Raw genomic sequence first — 27,190 nt, 5'->3', positions numbered from 1 at the left:
CGAGCAAATATATATAATTCGAATCAAGTTGATTCGAACTGCAAATGCAAGTAAATCGAAACAACATGATTTGAATTACCATTGGGACGAGTTGCATGTAATTCGAATCAAGTAAATTCGAATTAGTAAAGGCTAAATCGAATTGAGTCGTTTCGAATTAGTAGGCAAACGTGACTCAAGGGAGTTCGAATCATATTGATTCGAATTATTCATTGTTGGTTTCTAAAGGTAGTTCGAATTAACTTGATTCGAATTACTAGTAAGTTGCCTATATAAGGAGTTCGAACCAAGCTCATTCGATTCAGTTTTACTTCCTCATACCCCACCAAATCTCAGAGAAAACGACGTAGAATCTGTTTGACAAAGACTCAAGAGGCAGATTAACACGATGGGGGATGATTCGGGAAGGCTGTATCGTTTGGATGGAGTCGCTCACATCGCCGGGGTGATCAACGACGAGGTTAGTGGTTTTTAATAATGGTATATGTTTAGTGGTTTTTAACAGTGGTATATGTTTAGTGGTTTTTAATAGTCGTATATGTACAGTGATTTTCGTATATGTATTTTAGTGGTTTATTAAAGTGGTATTGCTAGTGGTTTACATAAGTGGTTTTGCATGCGGTTTAACATAGTGGTTTTCTATGTGGATTTGTTGATGGTTTTTGTTAGCGGTTTACGTAGGTGGTTATGGTAATTGTTAATTTGAGTGGTTTTGTTGATGGTTTTTGTTAGCGGTTTACGTAGGTGGTTATGGTAGTTGCTAATTAAAGTATAGGGTTTTTTAAGTGTAAAATATAATTACAATTTCAGCCCATATTATTAAAAAACTTCAGTTCATGAATGTGTACATCACGAAGTTGCTAAAATACTACTTGTGAATGGATGCAGATTTAAGACTAGTTTTTTATTTGTTCTAATCATGCGGTCCTTTTATTTCGCAGCCCCAGCGCTGCATATCGAGTATGCGGTGGCAGCAGAAAATGCGACTGGATGAGCGGTACGTTCTGTACTTGCAGATGGTCGGATTATACCATCTTGCGAGACTGAATGATAGATGGTTCCGATTAGACGAGCCACTTGTGAGTGCATTCGTCAAGCGGTGGCGTCCGGAGACGCACACTTTCCATATGCCGTTCGGAGAGTGCACGATCACACTTCAGGACATAGCATACCATTTGGGGTTGCCAGTGGACGGACATTGCGTGAGTGGCTGCCTTACGGATTTCCATGTATACATACAGGGTGGTCGGCTAGCTTGGCAGTGGTTCCAGGAGTTGTTTGGTGTGTTACCCCCCCGAGCCAAATTCAAAAGTTCGCAGTGAACTGCAGCTGGTTCCAGGAGACCTTCGAAGAGTGCCCCGAGTGGGCCGACGAGGAGACAGTTAGGCGCTTTGCCCGTGCCTATATCATGATGTTGTTGGGCACCCAACTTTTTGCCGACAAGTCCGGCAATCGTATTCACATCAGATGGCTACCGTACGTGGCTAGGCTTGAGGAGATGGGTGGCTACAGTTGGGGGTCGGCGGTGCTTGCATGGCTATACCGGTGTATGTGTCGAGTGGCCAACAGACATGTCGTGAAGTTAGATGGGCCGTTACAGTTACTTCAGTCCTGGATATTTTGGCGTTTTCCTAGATTTTGGCCTGATGGGTTTGATTCGTTTAGCTGGCCCCTGGCATCCAGGTACGACTATATCATTATATTATGTTTAATTATTCTATGAATTTAAGTTATTGCATGTAATTGTTATTCTACCTCGTTACATTAATAATTTACTTCATAAATTAACCTCATTTTCAGGTGGTCAGGTTACAATCTTGACGTTAGCGAGAAGGGACCTCGGGTTCAGATGACCCGGCTGAGGATCGACATGTTACAGCCTAGGGATGTGAGTATGCTAAGGTCCCATGTTTAGTCAATTTAATTTTAGACATATCTAAATAGATCTTCTAATGTATTGGGGATTCTTTTTTCAGTTTATCTGGATGCCATATAGCACACCAGAGGTCGTTCAGGTGGTCCATCCGGAGGTGCTGGAGCCTCGTCATACGGCTTTATGGCGTTTCGTCACCTCGCTGATATATTTTGCCGTGGTTGAGTGGCACCAGGTTGATCGGGTGTTACCACAGTTTGGAGGAGTACAGGCTCGCCCCCGTCCCGCCTTGAACATCGACATCTTGATGTCGAAGGACGGTAGAGGAGGTGATCGTTGGTTTCCGTCTCAGTTACAGCACTGACATCATCACTGGGAGACACGTGCACAGTACGTCCTTCGTTTTGACGTTGTGCTGGACCCGGGTCCGTCACATGCGTTCTTGGACTGGTGGCGTCAGCACGGAAATAGGTTTTTGTCACCGGAGATGTTATTGGGGGATCCTAGAGACATTCCTATTCCAGTTGAGGCTACACAGAGGGGTGTTGGAATAGTTCTCGACATGGACATAGTTGACGACATTCCCGATAGGCGATGGATTGACAGGAGAGCTCGGGTAGGGACACGGCGTAGCGACCGGGAGTGGAGGTGGCTTGACCATGCTATAGAGGAGGGTGAGCAGGCCGGGAGGGCTCGTGGAGGAGCATGGCGTCGTGGCGGGCGACGGAGAGGGGCTGCAACGCTCTATATTGGGGGTGATCATCGTGACGATGCCGTTGCTGGGGGTGCTGCTCACGGTGGTGTTATACCCGATGCTGGCGGAGCTGCTGGAGAGTTACATGACTCGGTTATAGGACATCCTTCGGGTCATGTTGACGCTGGACTGGGGGAGGGGCCTCTCGGAGATTACTTTGTTGGTGTTCCCGACGACAATCATACACTACATGAGAGTACACCATGGGTCAGTCCGGGCACCATGTATTCAGACTTTCTTGCCGGTGATGGTCTTGATGCCGAGTACGGAGGGGACCACTTTCTTGACGAGATCACTGCCATCATGCAGGAGGATGAGGCTGCCCATCGAGTTGGTCAGACTTCGGGGTCACAGGCACATTTAGATGTAGATCTGAATGAGCCTCCATCCGTGCCTCAGACTGAGCATTTTGCCCTGGGCGGTACACCACCATCAGCAGCTTGTGCTGGATCACAGTCAGTTGTCGAGCCTTCTTCATCCCGGCCGTTACATATCCAGCCACCCCAGGATAATGAGGTGGATGACATAGAGGATGAGGAGCCGCTGATCCGGAAAGGTCACAGGACTCGGGTTCCTCGACGTTGCTTCACCGGATCGCACCTTTTTAGATGATTTGTGTTGTCTGCTGTTTGTTATATACTTATGTTTATGTATTTCCGTTATCACTGTTCTATGTACTAGTCATTTACTTTAGCAGATGATGTCTGTATGTTTATTAGTGGTTACATTGTATCAGGCACTATGAGAACTATGTTACTTTGCTTATTTATATTAGTTCCGTTACTTACCTTGCATAATCCGTTAAATTAGAGAATCATTTTCAATGTTTATGCTACGTACTTTTTGAGAGCAACTCACTTTCATCACATATATACACAGGCCTCGAACACACTAATTCAAAACAACCAAAGTTGAACTATATACACATAATTCGAATCAATATGATTCGAATTCCCCTAGGTCACGTTTGCCTACTAGTTCGAATCGACTTGATTCGATTTATGCTTCCTTAATTCAAATCTACTTGATTCAAATTACATGTAGTTTTTCTCAAACGTAATTCGAATCATGTTATTTCGAATTACTTGCTTTTGGAGTTCGAATCATGTTGATTCGAATTATATATATTTGCACTTTGGTGGATTGGTGAAAAAAATCTTGTTTTGACTGATTTAAGAAATAAAAATCTTTCTTTGGTTTATTTAGATTTTTTATCCTAAATTTTACTATTTCAATATATAGAAGTCTGCTAAGAAATCAAATTAAAGGAGAGGGATAACACGGGTGGGTCATGACCTTTTGCTTTTGTGTAATTCAAAGTGCTTTGGTAAAAGCAATTTGAGATTTGAAGAAAGAGGAGGAGGTGGAGGCGAAGAGGGGAATCAAATTCCAATTGGTACACAGTAATACATAGCTGCAACACCATGGAATGGAAGAATAAACGCACTCCAACAAAGATATTGTGTCTGAACTAGTGGGGATTCCCACGTTACCATTTTTACTTCTTACTACTACTTAACACTTCTCCATATTCCCACTATCCACATGCAACATTGCTTATCAAAATTCGTTCCATATTTTTAAATACATACAACAGCTTTTGTAATATACTAAATAAATATTACATATCTTCATTGACCTATATTTAAAAACATTTTTGTGTAGTCAGTGACATACTAATTTATATTTTATTTTTAAAAGAAGGATATACGATATGATGAAATACTAGTAGATATTCGCTGCAGCAATAAAATGTAAATATTCATATTCCTCCTCCACCAACAAATGCTTGGAGCTTAAGTCACAATTAACCATGGATCCCCATTCATAGCATCAGGAATTTTTTATCCCATGATGAGAAATTCGTCCTCAATTTGGAGTAACTGGTGCAAGAGATTAACGTTGCAAATTAAAGTTGCTCTAAATGGAAATTTGGAACATAACGGAAAGCTCGCATTGTTTATGTTGGAATGGAATTGCATTGTCTTATTGGGGTGGCACTTGCTTTTCAGTAGAATAGAATAATGCCTCATGACCCATAATTCAATTTAAATTCCAATTTTTGGGGCTCCTGGTCAAAATCTCTAACCAATTCTTGCTTTTATATCGTTCTTTTGCCCGACAGGGCACTATAATTTAATTCATTTTTAGTTCTTTTTTTATATAAAGACTCTAATTTAATTAATTAATGTGCTACTTAACCTTTAACATTTTTGAATTAACTTTACCAATAATCTCGTGTTCATATGCTGAGATTTAATGTTAAAGCTTAAAAGCTAGATCTCTCGGATCAGTGTTGTCCCTCCAAACGATATGCTGTCCAAGTCTCGTTGGAAAATGTGGTAATTAATTAGCGGACCCAATATGCAGTAATGCATGTATCTATATTTAGGAAACTGACACACTTTAATTAATAAGAGTTTAGAGTCACATCTTTTTTAAACATACTCTTAACTCAACAGTTAATCACTGTAGAATAGAGATGGAAACGAATTGTTTTTGTTTCACTACTTTCTTCGCATTTTTTTACCTAGGATTTATCTAACTTATGTCTTAAGAATACATATTAATATAATAAATTAATTTTTTTTTAAAATACACAAAAATTTAAGTTTTTGATATATTAGATAATACAGCATGCATTGCTCAGCTTAAAATCAGATACATCAAAGGTGATAGAATAAAGCATATTTCTCCCAAATTTTTCTTCACTCATGATCTTCAAAATCAAGGGACAATTGATGTCTGACAGATCCGCTCAAGTGATAATCTGGTAGATTTATTTACAAAGTCACTCCCAAAATCCTCCTTTGAAAGATTGGTACATGAGATTGGGATGTGCCGATTTCGAGACAATAAATGATGTCAACAAGTGGGGGAGGCTGTACTCTTTTTTTCTTGGTCAAGTTTTTTTCTCATTGGGTTTTTCTTGATAAGGTTTTTAATGAGGCAGTCCCCATCACAAAGGATTTTGTACTCTTTTTCCTTCACTAAAGTTTTTTTCCATTTGGGTTTTTCTTTAGTAAGGTTTTAACAAGGCATAATCCTAAATAGTCATTCAAGGGGGAGTGTTACGATAAGAACAATAATGAATGACCATGGGTGGTTCACCTTTTCCATACTGAAGTTCATTGTTACCAAAGTCCTTGTATTTAATAATAATGGAAAAAAGGTAGCTTCCTTACATGTATATATAGAGGTTAAACTTCAGTACGTAACACATAATTATAGTAATAAAATAATTTTCATTCTCTCTTTCTCTTATATTATTCTCTCTTATACTTTACTACAATATTATTAAATATATCTATTAATATAATAATTCTAGTAAACATTACTATTAAAACTATCAAATTATATTTCATATTTTATATTTATTACCTCTTCCTTATTTTTTTATTTAGTTATTCTATGACAACAGGTCGATTATTTCACTTCTCATCAACCAAAATTCATGTTGTTTCAACATGCTTTAAATGCACAAAAATAAAGCCTCAGCCAAATATCCTGAATGAGCAACATTCAGATAATAGAAGTCAAGAGAGAGGATTCTGAAAATTCATAGTTGGAATAAAAGAAGAAACAAAAAAAAGTGAAACATTTGACATTATTATGAAAAAGTTGGGGCACTAAAAAAATAATAAGAACACAAGAACAACAACACTACACTAAGAACAATAAAGGATCAAAATTCAGAAATTGATAGAAAATATGGAATATGCAAGAACTATAGAGGTAATGAAAAAACTTCAAGGACTATAGAGATAATGGAGCAGTTTTTCGAATAGCAGAAATAGTGGAACAAAATAAAAAAATATTGTATAGTAAAGGAAATAATTGCAACGAAAAAAATGTACTAAAAATTAGAAGAGGCAGTGAAAAAATTTGAAGAGTTCCAATAAAGCTAGTCTCACAACATCAATTGAAGATAAAGAAAAGAGAGTGATATTTTGAGTATTATTTTTTACATTTGAGCATAAATTATTTTTCTTTAACTTTGAGCTTCATTTAAAATTTTAGTGTTATGGGTTATCTCATGTTTTTGTTGTAATTGAAAAAAAAAAGACTTGTTATTATGAGTAGAAAAATATGAAAAAGCAATGAGAGAAGAGATAAGAGAGATGCATGAAAAAGCTAATATAGTTTCTGTGTAATTTAATTTTGTGGAATTAAGATTTAGTGTTCCTTGTCAAGTTGAAATAATATTTGGTGACTAATTGAACCATAAAATTTCTCTTTGTCAAGTTGGAACAACATTTGGTAGTAGCTAGACTTGGGTATAAGCTTAAAATTTGATACTAGATGAATTAAGATTGTAATTCATTGATATTGGTGTATATAATCTAGTTGATTACAGTGAAAATTCTACCATTATTGTAGTGGAGATTGAATATAGATTTCATGGTACTAAAAAACCGAACTAGGATATATGCTAGTCTCATTTTCTTCTTCCTTTCTCTGTTTACTTCTGGTTTTAGAGACAAAAAGAAAAAAATCTCCTACATAATCAGCTTCTACAAAAACAGAGCAAAAAAATTTCACTTTTGAACTCAACTTGATTCAACTCCCTTCTCAAGTTCTAGCAGATCTATTACCTTTCAAAATTAATAGATTCTCTTCTTGCATTTTTTTATTTACCTCTCTCCCTTTTTTATTTCTCCCTATCATTCTCACTCTATATATAATTTATAATTTATATTAGTAATTTGACAAATCAAAATGTGTCAATACTAAATATTTTTCATAACAATTAAAATAAAATTATTTCTTCCAAAATTAACAAACTTCTCTTTCATTCTTTTTCTTTATCTTTCTCTCTCTTTTCTCTTATTTTCTATTTTCTCTACCTTTCTGTTTTATAAAAAATAAAATTAACAATATAGTGTAATTCAAATAAAAGGTGTTATTATTATATACATATTTTTATTTAATTTTAAATTTTACTACTTATCTTTCTAATCTATATTTTCACTTCTCTTTCTTTTTCAAATATTTATTACATATAATTTAGGAAAAATTCTAATATTGTGATAAATTAAAATGTTAGATTCAAAATTCAATAATTAAAAAAATAATTTTGAGTTAATTTTATAAATATCAATATAATTTTTTTATATTAATATCTAATTATATTTTTATATACATAAAGAGAATAAGAAAATTATTTTTAAATAGTAAGTATAAAAATTTTATTTTTATTTGTACAACAAATTTAATACCTAATCAAATGTAAAAATATACACGTTAAATTCTTTTAAATTTTAGATAACAAATGTTAAAATTAATTAATAATAAAAAATTAAACTCTTTAATATAAAAATAATAACAGAAAATCTTTTATTTGATTTTTTTATTTACGGAAATTATGACCTTCTTAGTCGATAGAACTTTTGTCCCCTACGACCTTTTTATGAAGGGAGCCACTTAGATAAAGATGTTAAAAATATATTTTTTTAAAGATGTTTTTTAAAAAATTAAAATTTAACACATATAATCAATTAAATTGTATTATTTTTATTAAAATTAGACCAAACAAATCAGTTTAGCAAAAAATTAAATAAATTAAAATTTGAACCAGTATAAATTAATATTTTTTTATAAAAAATTACTATAATATCCCTATTATAAAACACAACTAAAATATTCCTATTATATATATATATTCTGATTCAAAATTTGATTTACTATTTTTTGGTCAAATTAATTTGTATGACCTAATTTTGACAAAAATAACACAATTTAAATGATTATATGTGTTAAATTTTAATTATTAAAAAATATCTTTAAAAAAATATTTTATACATCTTTATGGGAGCATTCCCTTTTATAAAAGTAGTTTAATTTTAAAAATCTTTTATACTATAATATATAATATCAGAACAAAACTAATGTAATTTTAAAAGATTTATATTTTTATAATATGATTATGGATAAAAATATTAATTAATGTCTAAAAAAATATTAATAAAATCTTTTAAAATAATAAATATAAATAAATTAATTTAAATTTAAATTTTTTTATTTTAATTATAAAAATTAATTTAAAAATAATATGTCTATATCTACTATTTTAAAAATTTTTATTAAAATTTTTTTCTTTCTGAATTAATCTCTTGAAAGTGTAATTGGTCGAGTGTATTTGTGGCTTTTACTTATTTTAATAATGATTGTGATAAACCATAGAAGAAAAAGATGAAGGGGTGGTGGTAATGATGAGTGTGTTGAAGAAATGCAGGGACCCATCCATTGTCACTATCTCTGTTAATGTGACCCAACAATTGGCTGCGCACAACACCATGTCTTTGTCAAATCAAACTGCTCCCTCCAATCCCTCTATCACCATCACTCCCTCTCTATTCTCTATTATTAATTCAATACTACTAACTCTACTACTACTATCATAATAATCATATAATAATAATAATTATGAAAAACCAGAGCAGAATTGGAGCACAAGCTATTAGCAAAAGCGATGGACGTTTTGATTCTGGCTAGCTGAAGGCTCATTAATCTCATTATTATTATTAGTATTAGTATTAGTATTAGTACTTCTAATCTTTTCTTCTCTAAGCATCTAAAATTCTGCGCTCAAGTCACACACATTTCAATTTCCCTTTTTCTTTCTTTTGTTGTAAAGCGAAGCTGTGTTGTGCTCCATTACAAATTGAAATTCATTGATTGATATTAGGTTAGATATTATTACTCCTTTTACTTTTGGTAATGCTTGTGCTTGTGAGCTATGTTGAAATCCGTTGTTGCTCTATAGTCATGGCGGTGGTTCTCCTTCTCGTCCTTTTCCTCTCGCGTGCCGCACTCTCTTCATCTGCGGAGCCTCGCAACCACGAAGGTACGTACCTCTTGTCTTCTCTTGTGGCTTCTTTCTTTGGAGCGGAATTCATTGACTGAAATGTGCAGTGGAGGCTCTAATGAGCATCAAGTGGAGTCTCACTGATCCTCACGGTGTGTTGAGTAACTGGGATGAGTACTCAGTCGACGCTTGCAGCTGGGCCATGATTACTTGCTCCTCTGATTCCCTTGTTATTGGCCTGTTAGTCTTCTTCTTCTTCTTCTTCTTCTTCTTATTCGTCGTCGTCTCAGGGATTTTGCACTTCATTGCTTTTGTTTGTTTGTGTACAGGGGAGCGCCGAGCCAATCTCTCTCTGGAACTTTGTCTGCAGCAATTGGAAACCTAACAAATCTTCGCCAAGTGTGAGGACTCAGAACAAATCTTCTTTCCAATTTTGCATTCATATTTGTCTCTTTCAATGCTTCTTTTTTCTTCTACAAACACTACCTGTTTATCTTGTTTTGGTTATTACAATTACTGGTTTCTAAGTAGTGCTTGTCCTTATGTGTATTCACCTCAACATCATCTTTTTTCTTTTTTTGTTCCAGTAATCCTTTAGTTTTCGTTTTCATGTCTTTAGTATTGGAGTTTGTATCACCTTCTGAGAAACCTAAGCATAATTCTCCACGTTGGAACCTTCGTTTATGGGTGAATGCAGGTTACTGCAGAACAACAATATCTCAGGTCGAATTCCGCCCGAGCTTGGAACCCTTCCAAAGCTTCAGACATTGGATCTTTCCAATAATCGATTCTCTGGGGTGATTCCTTCCTCTCTCGGCCAATTGGATAGTCTCCAATACCTGTGAGTAGTTTCTTATTTTGTTTTTCCTTTTTATCACCATTTTTAAGGAGTAAATTGATTTATTAATTTTCAGATGATACTACTTGTGTTATTTGAAATCTTGTATTATCATTATTATTTATGTAAAATGTGGAATGCAATGAGAGCAGGAGGCTCAACAACAATAGCTTGTCAGGACCCTTTCCTGTTTCACTGGCCAAAATCCCACAGCTTGCTTTCTTGTGAGTATGGATATAATACCAATTACCCCTTTCCTCACGCATACCAGTGCCTTGAAAATCGAAACCACATGCAACTTCTTGTTAACACTATTTCTATTTATCTCTGATGTGATGATGATGACTCTATGCATTATTCAGAGACTTGTCTTATAACAATCTAAGTGGACCATTGCCCAAGTTTCCTGCAAGGGCATTCAAGTATGGTGTCTCTTCCCCTGTGTGTGTGCGTGTGTTTGATAGTGCTGTATTATTTTATTGTATACATTATTTTTGAACTGTTTCCTTTTGTCTTTTGTTCACTGTTACTATGTAGTATTGTGGGAAACCCATTAATTTGTGGAAGCATCACTACTGAAGGTTGCTCTGGATCAGCAACTCTTATGCCCGTTTCCTTCTCTCAAACATCATCACAAGGTACCTATCTTTAACGTTTAGCTGTCTTGTGCTCTTGTTTTATTTATACAACATTTTAAACCTATTTGACATCTCCATGTTTAGGAAAACACAAGTCCAGAAAAATAGCAGTTGCACTTGGAGTTAGTCTTAGTTGTGCTTCTCTCATGGTTTTGCTCTTTGGGATCTTTTGGTATAGACATAAACGACAGCACCAGGCCATCCTATTTATTGGTGGTAGGTAGCACAACATAACAGTTCTTAGATTATGTATGGAGGAATAGTTCGTTATGATTTTTGCTCTGCTGCAGAATATAAGGAAGAGGGAATTGTCAGCTTGGGAAATCTCAAGACTTTCACGTTCAGAGAGCTCCAACAAGCAACAGATAGTTTCAGCTCCAAGAACATACTTGGGGCTGGAGGTTTTGGCAATGTTTATAGGGGAAAACTTGGTGACGGCTCTATGGTGGCAGTGAAAAGACTGAAGGATGTTACTGGAAGTTCTGGTGAATCACAGTTTCGAACAGAATTGGAGATGATCAGTTTGGCAGTTCATCGCAATTTACTTCGCTTAATTGGATATTGTGCTACTCCTAATGAAAAGCTTCTGGTTTATCCTTATATGTCTAATGGCAGTGTGGCATCCAGGCTTAGAGGTAGGTTTATCTCACTACACCCACAAAGCATGTGATCACACAATGTTTGTTACTATATATTTTAGTAGAACTTAGTTATGTGGTCTTCGTTTTGCATTTAAATCCTGTTATGGTCTTTGATCTGCATCTATCATGTTTTCGGATTTTAATTTTAGGACTTAATTATTTTTTCAAATTTGACTCTTTTTCTCCTGTAATCTGAAAAATAGTTTTGGATGTCAGGCACCTACACATAATTTATCTCTAGTTATCAATGTCTTGTGTATTCAATAATATTTAAAATACTTGGAAGACCATCATCATGATTTCAAATATAAGCTTAAAATGTTTTGAATCAATCTATTGGGAACTTTTTAATTTCAAGTCAAATTGGTTGTTTCTTTACAGATTTACAAAAATGTATTGATTGTTTCTTTCCAGGTTTACAAAATGTATATTCTAGGCATTAAAATCCTTCTTCTTTACTTAAATTCCTTATAATTGAAGGCTTAGTTTAGCTAGTAAATCTTGGACTTAAATTCCTTCTTGTTTAATATCACGAACGTGATGATAGGCAAACCATCTTTAGATTGGAACACAAGAAAGAGGATAGCAATTGGAGCTGCGAGAGGACTTCTGTATCTGCACGAGCAATGCGATCCAAAGATAATACACAGAGATGTTAAAGCTGCTAATGTTCTTCTTGATGACTACTGTGAGGCTGTTGTTGGTGATTTTGGCCTTGCAAAGCTCCTTGACCATTCTGAATCCCACGTCACAACCGCGGTCCGTGGCACTGTTGGGCACATTGCTCCAGAGTACCTTTCCACTGGCCAATCTTCTGAGAAAACTGATGTATTTGGTTTTGGCATTCTCTTGCTAGAGCTCATAACTGGAATGACAGCACTTGAGTTTGGGAAAACTGTGAATCAAAAAGGCGCTATGCTAGAGTGGGTAAGTCTATTCTCTGGTCCCAAAACAAACTGTTAATTTCCATTCTTAATAATCAAAACGATATGTCAGTATTAATTGTGGTATTAATTTTAATCATCGTAGTTATATTTATGCATCATAGCATTCTGTTAAGAGAATGCTAAACTTTATGGGGACACTTCTGCCTGTGCAATTGTTCATTTACGTATTTCATTTCTATCAACAATATTTGAAGAACCAGGAAAACTTGAATTCTTAGGTATGTTAATGTATTATACCCAAAAGATATGTAGTATGTAGTTATGTACTATGATATTAATAGGATGTCCTCAATATGGCTATAGTGATTGAAGCATGAGAAATGTTTAGACTTTAACAGAGTTGAAATCAAAATTGGTATGTTGTAACAGGTTAGGAAAATACAGCAAGAAAAGAAGGTTTCGGTGTTGGTGGACAAGGAGCTAGGGAGCAACTATGACATGATAGAGGTGGGGGAGATGCTTCAAGTGGCTTTACTATGCACTCAATATTTGCCAGCACATCGCCCCAAGATGTCCGAGGTGGTCCGAATGCTTGAAGGCGATGGACTTGCTGAGAAGTGGGCAGCATCACATAGTAATAATCATGATCGGAATGTTAGTCATGGCATGACCCCAAGCAATAACAGTGGCCACACATCATCCCGCGCCCCTGCCCCTGCATCGAAGCATGATGACAGTGTTCATGATCGTACAAGCATGTTTGGCACCACAATGGATGACGATGATGATGAACGCTCCTTGGATTCCTATGCCATGGAACTCTCTGGTCCTAGGTAAATTACCATGGCTTTCAATAGGAAAATTAGAAAAGAAAAGGGAAATGAGATCTATTGGTCATATATAATCATAATTCTTTATTTTTTTTCTTATAAAATTGTTATTATTATTAAACTTGGGTTATTCTAGGATTTAATCAGTGTATATGGTTCTGTAAAACACATTATCATGTTGGGTTTGTGTTTTAATTGTAAATATGAGTTTGAGTGGAGTTGTGGTAGTAGTACAAAGTGGCGTGCTTTTGGATGCAAAAAAGAACGGTAGAAATCAAGGTGTAACTAGGTTCAGTGCGTATAGTCGTATAGGGTAGGGTGGATGGAGTACAATGATCATCAAAGATTCCTTGCTCTCAAGTATGTGAATCAAGAAGAGAGGAGAGGGTGTCATGCAACAGAATATTGATACTGATGGTTTTGACTGAAGAAGGGAAGAGAGAGAGAGGGGATGTGGGATGGGATGGGGGCACATGAATTTTCTGTGTGTGTTCAAAACTTTGAAAGTGTGAGTGAAGGTCACAGAGTCTCTGCTTTTCAGCTGTTACATGTCTTTTTCCTTCAGATGCTTTTGCAGGGCCACGCGTTACTTTATTCATTTATTTTCCCCCTCTCAATACGGTCACCTCTTTTTATTGGGTGTTTTTACCGCTTTTATCACTTTCCGTCTTCATGCTTTATCTGCTTCAGTCTTATATGGCGTGGCGTGTTATTTGTCCAAATAATTAAAATGATGTTAATGCATAAATTGCTAGAACGTTCAAAGTGATGTATCATATCACAAATGAGCTTACTTTGTGATGCATGTATTATGTATGAAGTGAATCTCACATATGACATATATCAGAAATAAAAGAGAGGAAAATGTAGCTCGTTTTCAAGTTAGTGTATATAATAAAATAAAAGAATGCAAGGGATATAGGTAAGAATATTAGATACTTTTATCAAGTAGTGTAGTTTTGGTCAGAAGGAGGAATAATAAAATTGATAAACTTTAAATTTATGGGAGGTTGGTAAGGAATCAGGCTAGAATTAAGATTGTGATTAGAGGATTCTATAAGAATTTGTATCGGTAGGAGTATATTTTCATGGTTGGTAAAGAAAATTGATGGAGAAGAAGTTGCAACATCGGAAGTAATGTCCTCTACTGAGGGAACTAAAGACATAAAGTGTTGGGATAAGATTGGTTAGGAATTCTATAATAGGATTCTTCCAAAATGCCAAATTACCAACGGATGCAAATGCAATATGGGTGGCGTTGGTGCTAAAATTTGTAAGTGCAAAGAAGATCAAAAACCTTCGGCTAATTAATATGGTTGGATGTGTGTATAAGGTGCTAGATTTGGTGAAAGAGACAGAGTGCATTTGTAAAGGGACGGAAAAATACACGATGGAGCACTCATAGCATGTGAAACGACTGACGCACAAGAAGGCGGTAATTATCAAACTAGATTTTCAAAAGAGTTTTGTAGATATCGTGTTACAAAAGATAGACTTTGGTCATAGATGGAGGGTATGAGTGCAGGAATGTGTAAGTACAGCATCTATGTCGGTTTTAATTAATGAGTCACCGTCCAAGCCGTTCAAGATGGAGAGAGGTATAAGACAAGGAGATTCTCTATCTCCATTTTTGTTTGTTCTTGTTGATGTGTTGCATTGGATGGTGGGAGAGGTAGTTAGGAACGAACGCATATCTCTACTACTGGTTGGGAGAGATAATATAGAACTGTCTCATCTACAGTTTGCAAATACACTATTTTGTTCTGCCCTCCAAAGATGGAGACAATTTTGAATTATAAGAGACTTTTGCGATGTTTTGAGCTTATGTCTAGCCTGACAATTAATTTTGACAAGTCAAATTTGATATCGGTTAATTGCGAGCCGGAGTTGGGGGCAAATATGTGTGGGTTGCTAGGGTGCATAGAAGTCGTTCTACCCGTGAGATACTTTGGGATTTTTTTAGGAGCAAACCATCGACCGATGAAGATCTGAAAACCAATTATAGATAAGGTGGAAGAGAAGCTTAGTCTCTAGAAAGCAAAGGTACTCAACAAAGTTGGAAAGTTAGTCCTTATCAAGTCTGTGCTCAATAGCTTGCCGGTTTACTATCTTAATTTATATAAGATGTCAAAGGCGGTTGCAGAGAAGTTGATAGCATAGCAAAGGAGATTTGTATGGAGTAGAGAGGACGGAAATAATGGTATGCCTTTTGTTAAATGGAAAGTGATATAGGCGCAAAAAAAGTTAGGTGGTTTGGGAGTGCGAGATGCGGTGACTAGGAATATAACGATTCTATTTCAGTGGTGGTGGTGTTTTTTAAAGGAGGATTGTTCATTATAGAAAAAGATTATATGCTCTTGTAATAGTTTGGATCTTAATATAATGTTATCAAATCAAACTCTACCATCAAAAGGGGTCCGTGCAAACATATTTATCAGTTAAATTTCGAAGAACAACGGTGAAAGACAAGATGATTAGTGGGCTCTCTATGGAAATAAGGGATGGAAGAAGAACTCGATTTTGGGAAGACAATTGGTTATAAGGTGGGCCTTGAAAGGAAGTTTTTCGAAACTTTTTTCTATTTCAAACTAATAAGGATCTGTCATAAGAGACTGTGGGTTTTGGGATGGATTATAATGGATATGAATTTCAATCAAAGAAAAGAGTTGTTTCAATAGGAGTTTGCACTTGTCAACCAACTTCATGAAAGGTTAAGGTTAGATAAACTATCAACTGGTAGAGATGATGTAGTTGTGTGAAAATTTGATAAAAAAAATGTATTTTTTCTACTAATTTCTTCGTATAGGTGTTGAAATTAGAGACTATTTTAGAGGAAGTCACAAGTTATAGCTTCACTAGTGCAATTTAGATAAGGTTGGTCCCGACAAAAATCGAGCTTTTTATATGATTTGTCTTAGTGAAAAGGATAAATACTAAAGAGCGTTTAAATTTTTCTAGGAGTCATTTATTAAAATGATAATACCTGTATTCTATGTAAAAAAATAAATAAAACGTATTCATTATTTATTTTTTTACTGTAAGTTTAGTTGATAAGTGTGGTGCGTGTGATTGACATATTATGATAAAGTATGGGTTATTCGGAGTATAATCAAATAATTATTTGAAAGTTGGACAATGGACAAGAGTGCATGACAAAAAATATGAAAAGAAAAAGTAGCTGATTAGTTTTTTTTTACTGTAATTTGGACTATTTAGCTAGAACCAAACGTGAGAATATTTAAAAAAAAAACATTGAAGACATAAAAAAGAAGTCATTTCTAAATTATAAGGAATAGTATAGTGATGATCTATATAATTGTTAATGCGAATGTCAAAAATAAAAATTGATTGATTGTATATATTTTCCTTAGCTTTGTTGTGTGTGTCGTCGTGTTCGTTGAGCTGCTCCACTTTTCTCTGTTTAGCTTTCTTTGTTAAAAAAAAAAAACATTCTAATGATCTCAGTGGGAAAAAGAAAAAATGAGATACTGAGAAAGGCAATGCCAGATGGGTGGCAACTGGCAAGCATGAAGTAGTATTTAGCATTTTTTTGGGACGTGAATCAGTATTTAGCACTAATCACTATCCTCTTTACCTGATAGGTGGGCTTGGGCCCAAGCCAATTATAAATGCATAAAGTTGTAAATAGGGTATTCGAAGGCGATTAGTATTTTTTTAGTGGGGTGAACTTCTACCCAATAGTGTAGTATGTTTTTTGTTATTGGGCTACAATGGGCTAGTTATTGGGCTCCTGTTTTAACAATGGAACTTCGTATTGGGGTTGTAATTTCATGGAAACCTAATCGAAAATTTGCGTCAGTGGAAATTTGATTGAAAAGATAAAAAAGAGAACTATCCAACTCAAGCATTTTAAGCAGAAAATCCAAAATATAACTAATCTATTTTCTTTACAAAAAAATTAAACCAAAAAAAAAATCTTAAAACCAGAGAGACTTTTAGTATTTTTAACATAATAGTTAAAATTTTGATTTAATTTTTAAAATTTTTTGATATTACGATTTTAAATGAGTCAATTGATTTTATAAAATTTTTACTAGATTTGACAATTCTATAATTTAAATCTTGTTAAAATTTTATATTTTACGTACTTAATTTATTTTTTCAATTTCACATAAAATATCGATTTTTTCTATTTTGAATTTTAACGTTATATCCAAATTTTCAATTTCTAATACAATTAAATAATATAAATTAATCCTATAATATTATTTTAGTATTTTTTAAAATAGCCTTCCAAAATTGTTTTGTTCTTTTAAAACTTAATTATAAAAGGGTATTAGAGTGTTTTTGAAGGTTGAAATTTATAATTTTTACTATAACTAAACATTTATTATAAAGGATATTTTAGTCTTTTAATTTTTATTCAAAAAAAAAATATTTTAGTGTCTTTAAAACATAAAATAAGGGTATTCTAGTCTTTTTAATATTAGATTAAAATTTATAATTCTAATACAATTGAAAATTTAGGTGCAATCAACTTCATGTGAAATTGATAGTTAAGAGTCATTAAATAATTTGAATGATTTGACTAAATTTTTATCTAACAGTTCTTAATGATCAACTTGATCTAAAATTGACTGCACTTGAATTTTTACCATCAAATAATCTTAAGAGTAAAGTGACTATTATGTTTTCAAATATTTCGATTTCGGACTAATTAATCTTTGAAGAAAAAAAAGTACCAATTAAGTCCTCCACAATAACAAATGGTGGACATCTATATCTTTCTATCAATAGATAGTGTGAAACGAAACAGAGTTGTCCATATATTTCATTATGTAAACTAGTGCGCGTGTCCCGTGCCACATGAGCATTGTAAATTGATAGAAGAACATAGCGTATCTATCGTTTGTTATCTTAAAAGATCAAATTGATATTTTTTTTTATTTCAGGGATATAATTATTACTTTACTCTAATCTTAATTAATCCTATAAAAATAATTTAGTCATTTTAAAACTAATGATTAAAAGATATTTTAAAACTTTTAATATAAATAACAAGAGTATTTTTGTATTTTTAAAAATAATGGTAAATTAGTCTTCTACTCTCTTCAAATAAACTATGTGAAAAATTTTAGCTTTTTCATAATCAAATTCAAATTTTAATTTCTAATCCAATTAAACATCCTTAAACCTAAAAGATATTTTAGTCCTTTTAAAATTAATACCAAAAGATTAGTTTTAAAATTAAAGAGGTGATTTCATTCATTTAAAATAAAATAAACTAAGAATATTTTAGTTTTTTTGAAAGGTGGTGTGGTGGAAGTGGACGCCATTGAAAGATATGAGAATCGTAAGGAGCTTAGAATTGCAGAGTCCAAAAAATCGTAATCAGAATCGTAATCGTAATCGTATTCCCAATCATTGAGGAAGGGAGCTTCCAAATCCGAATTCGAATGGCGAACCAGTCATCTTCATCTTCGTGCCCTATCCTCTGCGCTTCTTTCAACCAGGACCACACGTACGTACTCTTTCTTTCTTCCAATTCAATCCCTTTCGTTCTCAACTCAACTCTCCCTCTCGCTAATTTCAACATTCTTTGCTGCAGTTGCTTCGCAATTGGCACCAGAGATGGATTCAGAATATTTGATACCAATTCAGGAAGGCTCTGCTACCAAAGATGTAGAGCTCCAAACTCCATGAATATTTCAATTTTTACATGCCCTGCTATCTTCTTAAATATTTATGGTTATTTTTCGATCTCGTAGTTGTTGGAGGTTTTGTTATTGTTGAGATGTTGTTCAGCTCAAGTCTTCTTGCTATTGTTGGAGCTGGTGATAAGGTAGTTGCTTTTCTTCGTTGTTTTGTGTGAGGGTTTTAATTTAGCTTTCTCTGTGATCTGATTGTCTTCATTGGTCCGAGTGATGCAGCCATCTCTGTCCCCACGCCGTCTCTGTTTATTTAATACAACCACTTCTGCTGCTCTTAGGGAATTGAACTTTCTAACTTCAATACTTGCTGTTCGCATGAATAGACAAAGGTAAAAGTCTCTACTTTCCTACCTTTTTCCTATTTTATTCTGTATTGTTTTGTTTTGCTTTATTTTGTTTTGTTTTGTGTATGAATTCATGATTTACTCTTGCTAAAATGTTATGGGAGAATTCTTGGGCATCAAGTGCTCATCAAAGATCGTTGCGATGGTTTTCAATGAAGTTGAGTACTACTGAAGTTGTTGCTTGAACTCTGATCTCTTTTTATGAATATTTGATTACAGCATTGTGTCGTTTTCTCGATATTCACCATCACACTGCTTTTGTTTCTTGTGTATACTTAATAGTTGCACTCCTACTCTTTGGGTTGTGTATATGTATGAACTACAAATCCGATAATCAATAAAATGATTCCACTTTTTTCAATTATTTTAATTTACTATACTAGATAATTGGAATGGTAAGAGTACTATTCATTCTAGCCCACAATTATTTCCTGATTGATTATACTTTCAGACTGGAATCTAGATAACCAATGACCCAATCAGCATAATTCATTCGTCGCTAAGAATAATCCCATCTCTCTGTTTCTTTCCAACGCAGACTCGTTGTCATTTTACAAGACAAAGCTTATATATATGAATTAAATAGCCTCAAAATCTTGGAGACTATTGACACAGTGCCAAACATTAAAGGTGAGGCTGGAATTAATACTTGATGAGATTCCATTCAATCAGGAGAGTTTGTGCTAAGCACTACTTTTGCAGTGGTTGCATGTTTGATTTTCATAAATTGTGTTCTTGCATATATATCATTGTCAGCACTGAAAATGACAACGTAGGACCTGCGCATTTTAATATCCTGTATTATCCATAAACTTTTCTGGAAAAACTTTCTTCACAGGGATATGCGCATTTTCCACTTCTTTGGATGCTTGCTATTTGGCTCTTCCTGCTAGCACCACCAAAGGATCTGCATTGTTGTATAATGTCATGGATCGTCACTTACACTGTGAGGTTATGGCATAAACTTGGCTTTCTTAATTGTGCTGTATAATAATAAAACAAAATGGCTTTGTTACTATAATATTTGTCAGTGGGTTTGATTTTTAAGTTCATCCCAGTAAATGATCTTCATTTTCTTAACACATGGCCATGCTGTTTTCCTTTCAAGGGCATAACTGCCTCTTTTTTTTTGTATTTTTTTCATAGTAGTTAGTACTAGATATAAATTGATATGCATGTTTATATATTTTACTTATTGTGATGTGCATTATTGTTGAACCTAAAATACAGATTGAGGCTCATCGTTCACCACTGGTTGCAATGATTCTTTCATCAAATGGAATGTATATAGCCACAGCTTCCGAGCAAGGAACCATAATCAGAGTTCATTTGGTTTCAGATGCAACAAAGGTGAACAATAAAATTTTATGCTATTTGAAACCACTTCCAATATGAATTTGGTTACTTAATGTGTAGAATCTAATATCTCTTAGCAGTCATATAGCTTTCGAAGGGGGTCTTATCCATCGACTATTTATTCTTTGTCATTTGGGCCGTCAAAGCAGCTTCCGGATATTCTTGCAGCCTCGAGTTCTTCTGGTTCTGTTCATGTTTTTACTCTTGCACATGCTTCACAACCAAGGTGAGAATTATAGTTTAAAATATACAATTATTCTTCACTTGTTGTTAGTTGTTACTTTCTGTTGTAATACATATTATTAATGTTAACAAGCCAACATATCACCAAGGCTTGGGTTGCTTCAAAACACTAAAGATTAGGCTAAGCTTTTTTTAAATTGAACGCTTGGTCATACTAATGTGGACACGCCAAAAGAATAAGAGAAGCCAAACACTGAAAGCTTCAGCATAATGTCTTTGAACTCTTGATATTCCCAAACAATCATCTGAGATTATCTTGGCAATGATCAGATGTGTCCAACCTTCTCTGTATTACACTTAAGTTTCCGTATATTTTTGCAGACTCAAGAGATCGAGTAGTATTCTTGGATCAATTATTCCTGATGCTGTAAGCGATGTGCTCGATCCTGCTTTTCATCATGTACTTCATAATGTTGTTCCTGCAGGGATCAAAAGGTGAAGTATTTTGAGGCTAAGCAACTAGGTTCATTACTCAATAAAACTTTAAATTGGCCTATATTAACATTGGCAATATTTCATATTATCCTTAATTTCCCGAAGAGCTTCAAATTTTCAAACATTCTAACGTTTCAGCTCTGTGAAATCTGCTGTTTCTCATACAGTTATGCTGTAATTCGCAAGGTTGATAATGTCACTGACTCCTCAACATCTGAACTTTTAGCTTGTAGGTGAGTGCCTTGTTAGTTGTTCAGGTCGACCTGGCAATATCTTTTTTATTTGATGTCCCTGTCTCCCCTGGTATTTATTGTTTGCTTTTGACATGTGCTCTAAGACTGAGTTTTGACCTTCATCTTAAACAGAGATCCTGCAAATGTCTTGTAGTTTTTAATCTGATTGCTTATAATTCTTAGCTTGATAAACCTCTCAAATCTATAAGCTGCTGTTCCGTTGCACGAGGTTTATTGTAATGCTTTTTGTACAACTTTTGATAGGACTTAATAGTCTTTCTTGGTCATGGAGGACTAATACTATAATGGTCTGAGGTTCTGTAGGTAGTTCTTAACAAATTCCTTATATATAATAAGACAAACTATGGTCAGTTAGATGAAAATCAAGGCTTAGAACTATTTAAGTAGCTATATAGTATAGTCACTTCAAACTAATTGTTCATTGAACTGAATGTGGAATCCAATTGTTAACAATTTCTGCCTTTCCCAAGTTTCAATTAATTCATGGTACCTATATGCTTGCTGAACTATTGACATCTCCAATTTTCCAGGGCCATTATGTCTGTAATAACATATAACGGTCAGTTCAAGGAATACAACTTAAGCGTTGATGCCCACAATGATCTAACTTGGTCTCTGGGACGTGAATTCAATCTTTTGACAGTGACTCTGGACAAGGCTGTCATTTCATGAGTGGCAAATAGTGGATGCATGTTAGCATCATACAGTTAGAAAAATAACTTGAACTACCCTTGCCGCTCTTTTTCTATCCAAGGAAACAGTCTACATTTGCTGACATGACTGTGTTATAACATATATGGAGGAATTAACGTTGTAAATTTGTTCTATTTTTCCTCCCAAAAAATGTATATTCTCATTTTTCTGAGATACAACTCGGTCGCAGCTGATGATATGTTGTATTTATGCAGTATAGAACTATTTATAATAAAGAATTTTACTGGTCTCAATTAGCGAAATATGGCGTCAGTGCCTCCATTCAATCTAAGTATAGTTATTTGGTTACATCCCATGGTTAATGTTGTTAACCTTTGGTCTAAAGCTCTAATGTAAAGATTTGAATCTTTTTGTTAAATCATGTGAAAGGAATTCAAGTGATGATTAAACAAAAAGGTGTACAATGTATTGATGTTTACCCAACAATCGCATTTAGAAGAAAAAAAAAAGGAGCGCTTACAAATTAGAGATTGTTTTATTTTACACGAAAGTAAAAGTGTAAAACTCGACTAAAATACAACTAGTTCTCATAATAACTGGAAATTACAGAGCGACCGCATCAGTTTTGAATATTTCTGTTGGTTACCTAACTAGGTGTACACTCGAACAATACAAAAACCTATCTAGTTCTTGTCTTGACGAACTTAGGCCTGGATGCTTTCTTCTCCATCTTTTCCCTCTTCTTGCGGGTCTTTTCATCTTCATATGGTTCCTGATTCACAAAATGCAATACAATATAGAAATGAGACTGGTCCTTTTCGTGGTCTAAAAGTGAAAAATGAACCAAAATAGAAGAATGGCTCCACTTCCACCTACTCAAAACTAGGCGGGGAATCCTGGTTTTTGCAACGATAGTTGCATTATTCTAGACTAGAAGAATACTCGGAAGGAACAAAGAAGTTTGGATCCAAAACAAATTAAGAACGTGAAAATACCTCTGAACGTCCTGGCAAAAACCCTTTAATGAAGCCAAAAGATTGGTATGCTCCAAAAGCTGGTATCTGCATAGTGTCAAGAGATGAGCAACTGTCACTGACTCCAATCTTAAGTATGCTGTATCCTCTTATCAATGCCTGAATATGGATCTTACCACAAGATATGTGTACCAAAATTTTCCAGAGATGATAGACATAACTTGCACAAAGCATGTTATGTAGATAACATCATGTAAATAGCTGCAAAAGATGAGCTACAGTTAAGAATATATACCATACATAAACTTAGAGATAGCATAAAATGTTCAGAAAAGGCAACCACCATTATGAAAATGTGGTCCATTGAATGGAAATCCAAAGAAGGGGAGGGTGTGACAAGTGATAACTTTCACATAACGATGAGAACAACAAATTGACAAGGTTTTTACCAGTGCCAATCCCAAACAAATTAATATTTAAGAGCATGATACCAAAGACAAAGACATACCCACAAACTCCACCAGTAGTCATATCAAAACCACCATCTAAAAGTTCACCATCGTCATCATAACTTGGCGTCGCCATCTTAGCAAGTTGTTTATATGGTATAAAATATGCCAGAGATGTCACAATTAGTCCAATCCAGTGCTTCCAGGTGAATGTGGAATGGAAGAACAACATCCTCACTAATACATAGATTACCTGTTAATTAATTGATTAATTACCCCATCAATAATCAACATACTAAGGAAAAATAACTCATTTGAGTTCATATCACTAATCTAAACCCCTTACTCTAAATTTCATCAATTAGCCATTAGATTCTATACAATTAAAATCTATACAAACAAAAAAGCCAAGTTCTGCAGAGGCATGCAAAGAAAGAAACAAAATCGACCGAGAAAGGAACCCTAGCATAGAAAATCCAAAATCAGAATTGAAGAGAGTGTTAAAGAACAAGATAGCGTACGTTGCAGGCTATGATAACTTGGCGAAGCCTAGCCATGTGACGAGCGTTCTCTTCCTTGCGTTTCTTAGCGCCTTGATTCGCCATTTCTCTCTTCTCTCCGATCTCTTTCGAATCAGTTTCCGCTACCAAGGTGACGTGTGTGTGGTGCAGTTCTGCATCTGCTTAAGCTCCTTTTTTTTTTTTGGTCAAAGCTTCAACTGTTTGGTTGGTAGAGCGACGGAGCTTCAGTATTGGGCCTAGTTTAGGCCCATTTCTGTTAAACTGGGCTCGAAAATTGAAAGTTAGTAGCCCAATAGGCTTACAGTACTTAAAAAGTTAAGACCCCTCGGCTTCTGATTTTGCTATTTCGTGCGTGAGAATGAGTTCAAGTGAAGCACGTTTTTTGTTCCTGACCAAAAACCAGATTTTTTGGGCGCTACCAGTAAGGGACAAGGGTGGTGGTGGGGATTAGATTGGATTAGATTAAATTTGGATCCACGTAACATTACATTAACGAAAGCGATTGAAAGGTTCCAAGCATAATAGTGCAAACAGAAAAATCTAAATCCTTGCACCATGGAGGATTCGTGCATTTGTTTAGTTTTGATTACGTGTACAAGTTGTAGGAATATTATCTTGGATTCTTGGATTCCAAACCCTATGACCTACTACAAGGTACAAACGATTGGAGTTTGCAACTTTTATTAATCAGTGAAGATTACTGTTCACCACATGAAATGCAGGTTTGTGGGGGAATAAAATCACGAGCTTAAAACTTGGATATTCGTAAACAAATTGAATAATTCTAGTACTGCTCTTGTACTCTTCATAGGAAAAGCAAAATTCATTCTGCTACACACTTTTCACTTTAAATAAATAAATGAAACTTGAAAGATATAAAAACGTGTATTCAATGTTTGCTTTGATTAATTGAATTCCCGATTTGTAATCCTCTCCAACTTCGAACAACTTTACTCGAGCAATGTTTTTCAATATATATATATAGTCAAGGTAAAAAAAAAAAATATTAATTTCTTTAATTTGTTGATGCCAAAAACCAGTTCATTGGCGAGTTAAACCCCAAAATGGTCCCTGAGATTGGCGTTTTGCACTGAAATCGTCCCTGAGATTCCAATTGCACCAATTACGTCCCTGAGATTGAAAAAAATGCACCATAGTAGTCCCTAACCCATTTTCCATTAACGACGTGATGACATGGCATGATGACGTGGACGGTAAGTGACACGTATCACTTCATGATTTGGCCACGTGTAATGGTAGGATGATGTGGTGACCAGTGACACGTGGCATGCTGACGTGGATAGTTGTGCCACGTGTCACAATGTTATTTGGCCACGTATTCAGTAATGCCACGTGTCGCAACAGTATTCGTCCACGTGTCATCCATTATGCCATCGTTGTATATGCACCAAATTAGTCCCTCACTTTGCATTAAGTGACTCATTTTAGTCCCTGAAATTGAATGACGTGCACCAAACTAGTCCCTTCACCAATTTTTTCTCATTTTTTTTTAAATTTAAAATTTTAATATCTTGGATACACTAATTTCAATTCTACTTTTTCATATATGTTTAAATACAAGTGCTTTTATAAAAAAATTTAAAATTTTAGTTTTAATTATATAATTTTTTTAATAATTTAATATTGGTAAATTTTGTAATATATAAGTATGTTATTATAAAAAAACATAAAAAAACATGTGTTTTTAACAAGAAATTAATAATTAAAATAAATATTTTTTCTTATGAAATACACATTTTCGTTATGTATAAATGAGCTAGATTGAAGGCACTTCAACCACCCTCACTACCACTTTTTATCTCTGCAGTCTAGACGAAAGAGGTCAGAGATGATAATGAGGGAAGCTTGAAATGCCTTCACGTCAACTCCAAGACGGCGGCTATTAGAGGTATCCGCAAGAAAAAAAATATTTTATAAAAGTACTGAAAGAGGTTGGAGATGGTAGTGAAGATGCTTGAAAAGCCTTCACGTTAACTCCAAGTCGGCAATTAGGGTATTCGCAAGAGAAAAAATATTTTATAAAAACACTTTTATTTGAAGAACGTGTGAAAAAATAGAATTGAAATTAATGCATTAAAAAATACTGAGAATTTTGAATTTATAGAAAAAAAATGAGAAAAAATTGGTGAAGGGACTAGTTTGGTGCACGACATTCAATTTCAGAGACTAAAATAAGTCACTTAATGCAAAGTGAGGGACTAATTTGGTGCATATACAACGATGGCATAATGGATGACACGTGGACGAATACTGTTGCGACACGTGGCACTACTGGACACGTGGCCAAATAACATTGTGACACGTGGCATGCTGACGTGGATAATTGTGCCACGTGTCACTTACAGTCCACGTCATCATCCATGTCATCACGTCGTTAATGGAAAATGGGTAGGGACTACTATGGTGCATTTTTTTCAATCTCAGGGACGTAATTGGTGCAATTGGAATCTCAGGGACGATTTCAGTGCAAAACGCCAATCTCAAGGACCGTTTTGGGGTTTAACTCGTTCATTGGCCCACGTGGAAGAGATACCTCCATGAATTTATAACTATTTCTTTTTTAAATAAAAGTCATGGGCTCTATTATTGTAGGAATAAAGTATATTTTAGAAAGAGATGGCAAACAAGTTGTATTATTTAGAAATACCATTAAGCAAACAAAATTAAAACATGGATGTTAAATGAAAAAGTAACGGAATATAAGCATTTAAAAGCTCAGACAATGAATTCCATCAACAATCTTCAATGTATGGTAAAACACTATGGTTAGTAAAAATACACACATTGATATACCCAGACCCAACACAAAAGAGGAATGGGATCATGGATTAGTGGGGCCAGCGCAGAATAAAAACAATTACATGATAAAGAATAAGACATGAAAAGAAAAATTATACAAAATTATTTGACGGGAGACATAAAAAAATAAATTAAAAAAACGAGGGAAATATATTCCTTGGAGTGGATAGATAGATAGAACAAAAAAAAAAGGAACGAT

The 27,190-nt window shown here is 34.6% G+C and overlaps 4 protein-coding genes across 6 annotated transcripts; 3 read left to right on the top strand and 1 right to left on the bottom strand.

Annotated features, from left to right (window-relative positions):
- The first annotated feature begins 388 nt into the window (after positions 1-388).
- Positions 389-2,237, top strand: LOC107460669 (serine/threonine-protein phosphatase 7 long form homolog). The gene is made up of 5 exons (XM_016079054.1): positions 389-460; positions 942-1,229; positions 1,340-1,683; positions 1,801-1,888; positions 1,977-2,237. The coding sequence occupies exons 1-5, from the start codon at positions 389-391 to the stop codon at positions 2,235-2,237; spliced, it is 1,053 nt and encodes a 350-aa protein (XP_015934540.1).
- Positions 2,238-8,847: 6,610 nt separating this feature from the next.
- LOC107459499 (probable LRR receptor-like serine/threonine-protein kinase At2g23950) lies at positions 8,848-13,929 on the top strand. Of its 2 annotated transcripts, XM_016077741.3 has the most exons (12): positions 8,848-9,315; positions 9,394-9,474; positions 9,543-9,675; positions 9,765-9,836; positions 10,133-10,276; positions 10,426-10,497; positions 10,636-10,695; positions 10,811-10,911; positions 10,996-11,127; positions 11,202-11,546; positions 12,100-12,479; positions 12,869-13,929. In XM_016077741.3, the coding sequence occupies exons 2-12, from the start codon at positions 9,396-9,398 to the stop codon at positions 13,274-13,276; spliced, it is 1,926 nt and encodes a 641-aa protein (XP_015933227.1). In that variant the 5' UTR covers positions 8,848-9,315; positions 9,394-9,395; the 3' UTR covers positions 13,277-13,929. The 2 variants fall into 2 exon arrangements, with proteins under 2 accessions (XP_015933227.1, XP_015933214.1); XM_016077728.3 differs by having other exon boundaries at positions 8,848-9,474.
- Positions 13,930-18,525: 4,596 nt separating this feature from the next.
- On the top strand, positions 18,526-22,520 carry LOC107459567 (autophagy-related protein 18b). Of its 2 annotated transcripts, none has more exons than XM_021144134.2 (11): positions 18,526-18,751; positions 18,839-18,912; positions 18,999-19,072; positions 19,161-19,270; positions 19,824-19,915; positions 20,124-20,236; positions 20,516-20,635; positions 20,791-20,867; positions 21,206-21,319; positions 21,487-21,552; positions 22,104-22,520. In XM_021144134.2, exons 1-11 carry the CDS (start codon positions 18,687-18,689, stop codon positions 22,243-22,245), a joined length of 1,047 nt encoding a protein of 348 aa, XP_020999793.1. In that variant the 5' UTR covers positions 18,526-18,686; the 3' UTR covers positions 22,246-22,520. The 2 variants fall into 2 exon arrangements, with proteins under 2 accessions (XP_020999793.1, XP_015933286.1); XM_016077800.3 differs by having other exon boundaries at positions 18,528-18,751; positions 20,722-20,867.
- Positions 22,521-22,743: 223 nt separating this feature from the next.
- Positions 22,744-24,336, bottom strand: LOC107459607 (uncharacterized). The gene is made up of 5 exons (XM_016077852.3): positions 24,172-24,336; positions 23,710-23,903; positions 23,378-23,462; positions 23,223-23,288; positions 22,744-22,999 (listed from the first exon to the last, which is right to left on the bottom strand). The coding sequence occupies exons 1-5, from the start codon at positions 24,253-24,255 to the stop codon at positions 22,907-22,909; spliced, it is 522 nt and encodes a 173-aa protein (XP_015933338.1). The 5' UTR covers positions 24,256-24,336; the 3' UTR covers positions 22,744-22,906.
- Between the last annotated feature and the right edge of the window lie 2,854 nt (positions 24,337-27,190).

This window comes from Arachis duranensis, chromosome 1 (genome assembly GCF_000817695.3).
Source record: "Arachis duranensis cultivar V14167 chromosome 1, aradu.V14167.gnm2.J7QH, whole genome shotgun sequence".
NCBI classification, from domain to species: Eukaryota; Viridiplantae; Streptophyta; class Magnoliopsida; order Fabales; family Fabaceae; genus Arachis; species Arachis duranensis.
This window is presented reverse-complemented; position numbering and strand designations above follow the sequence as displayed.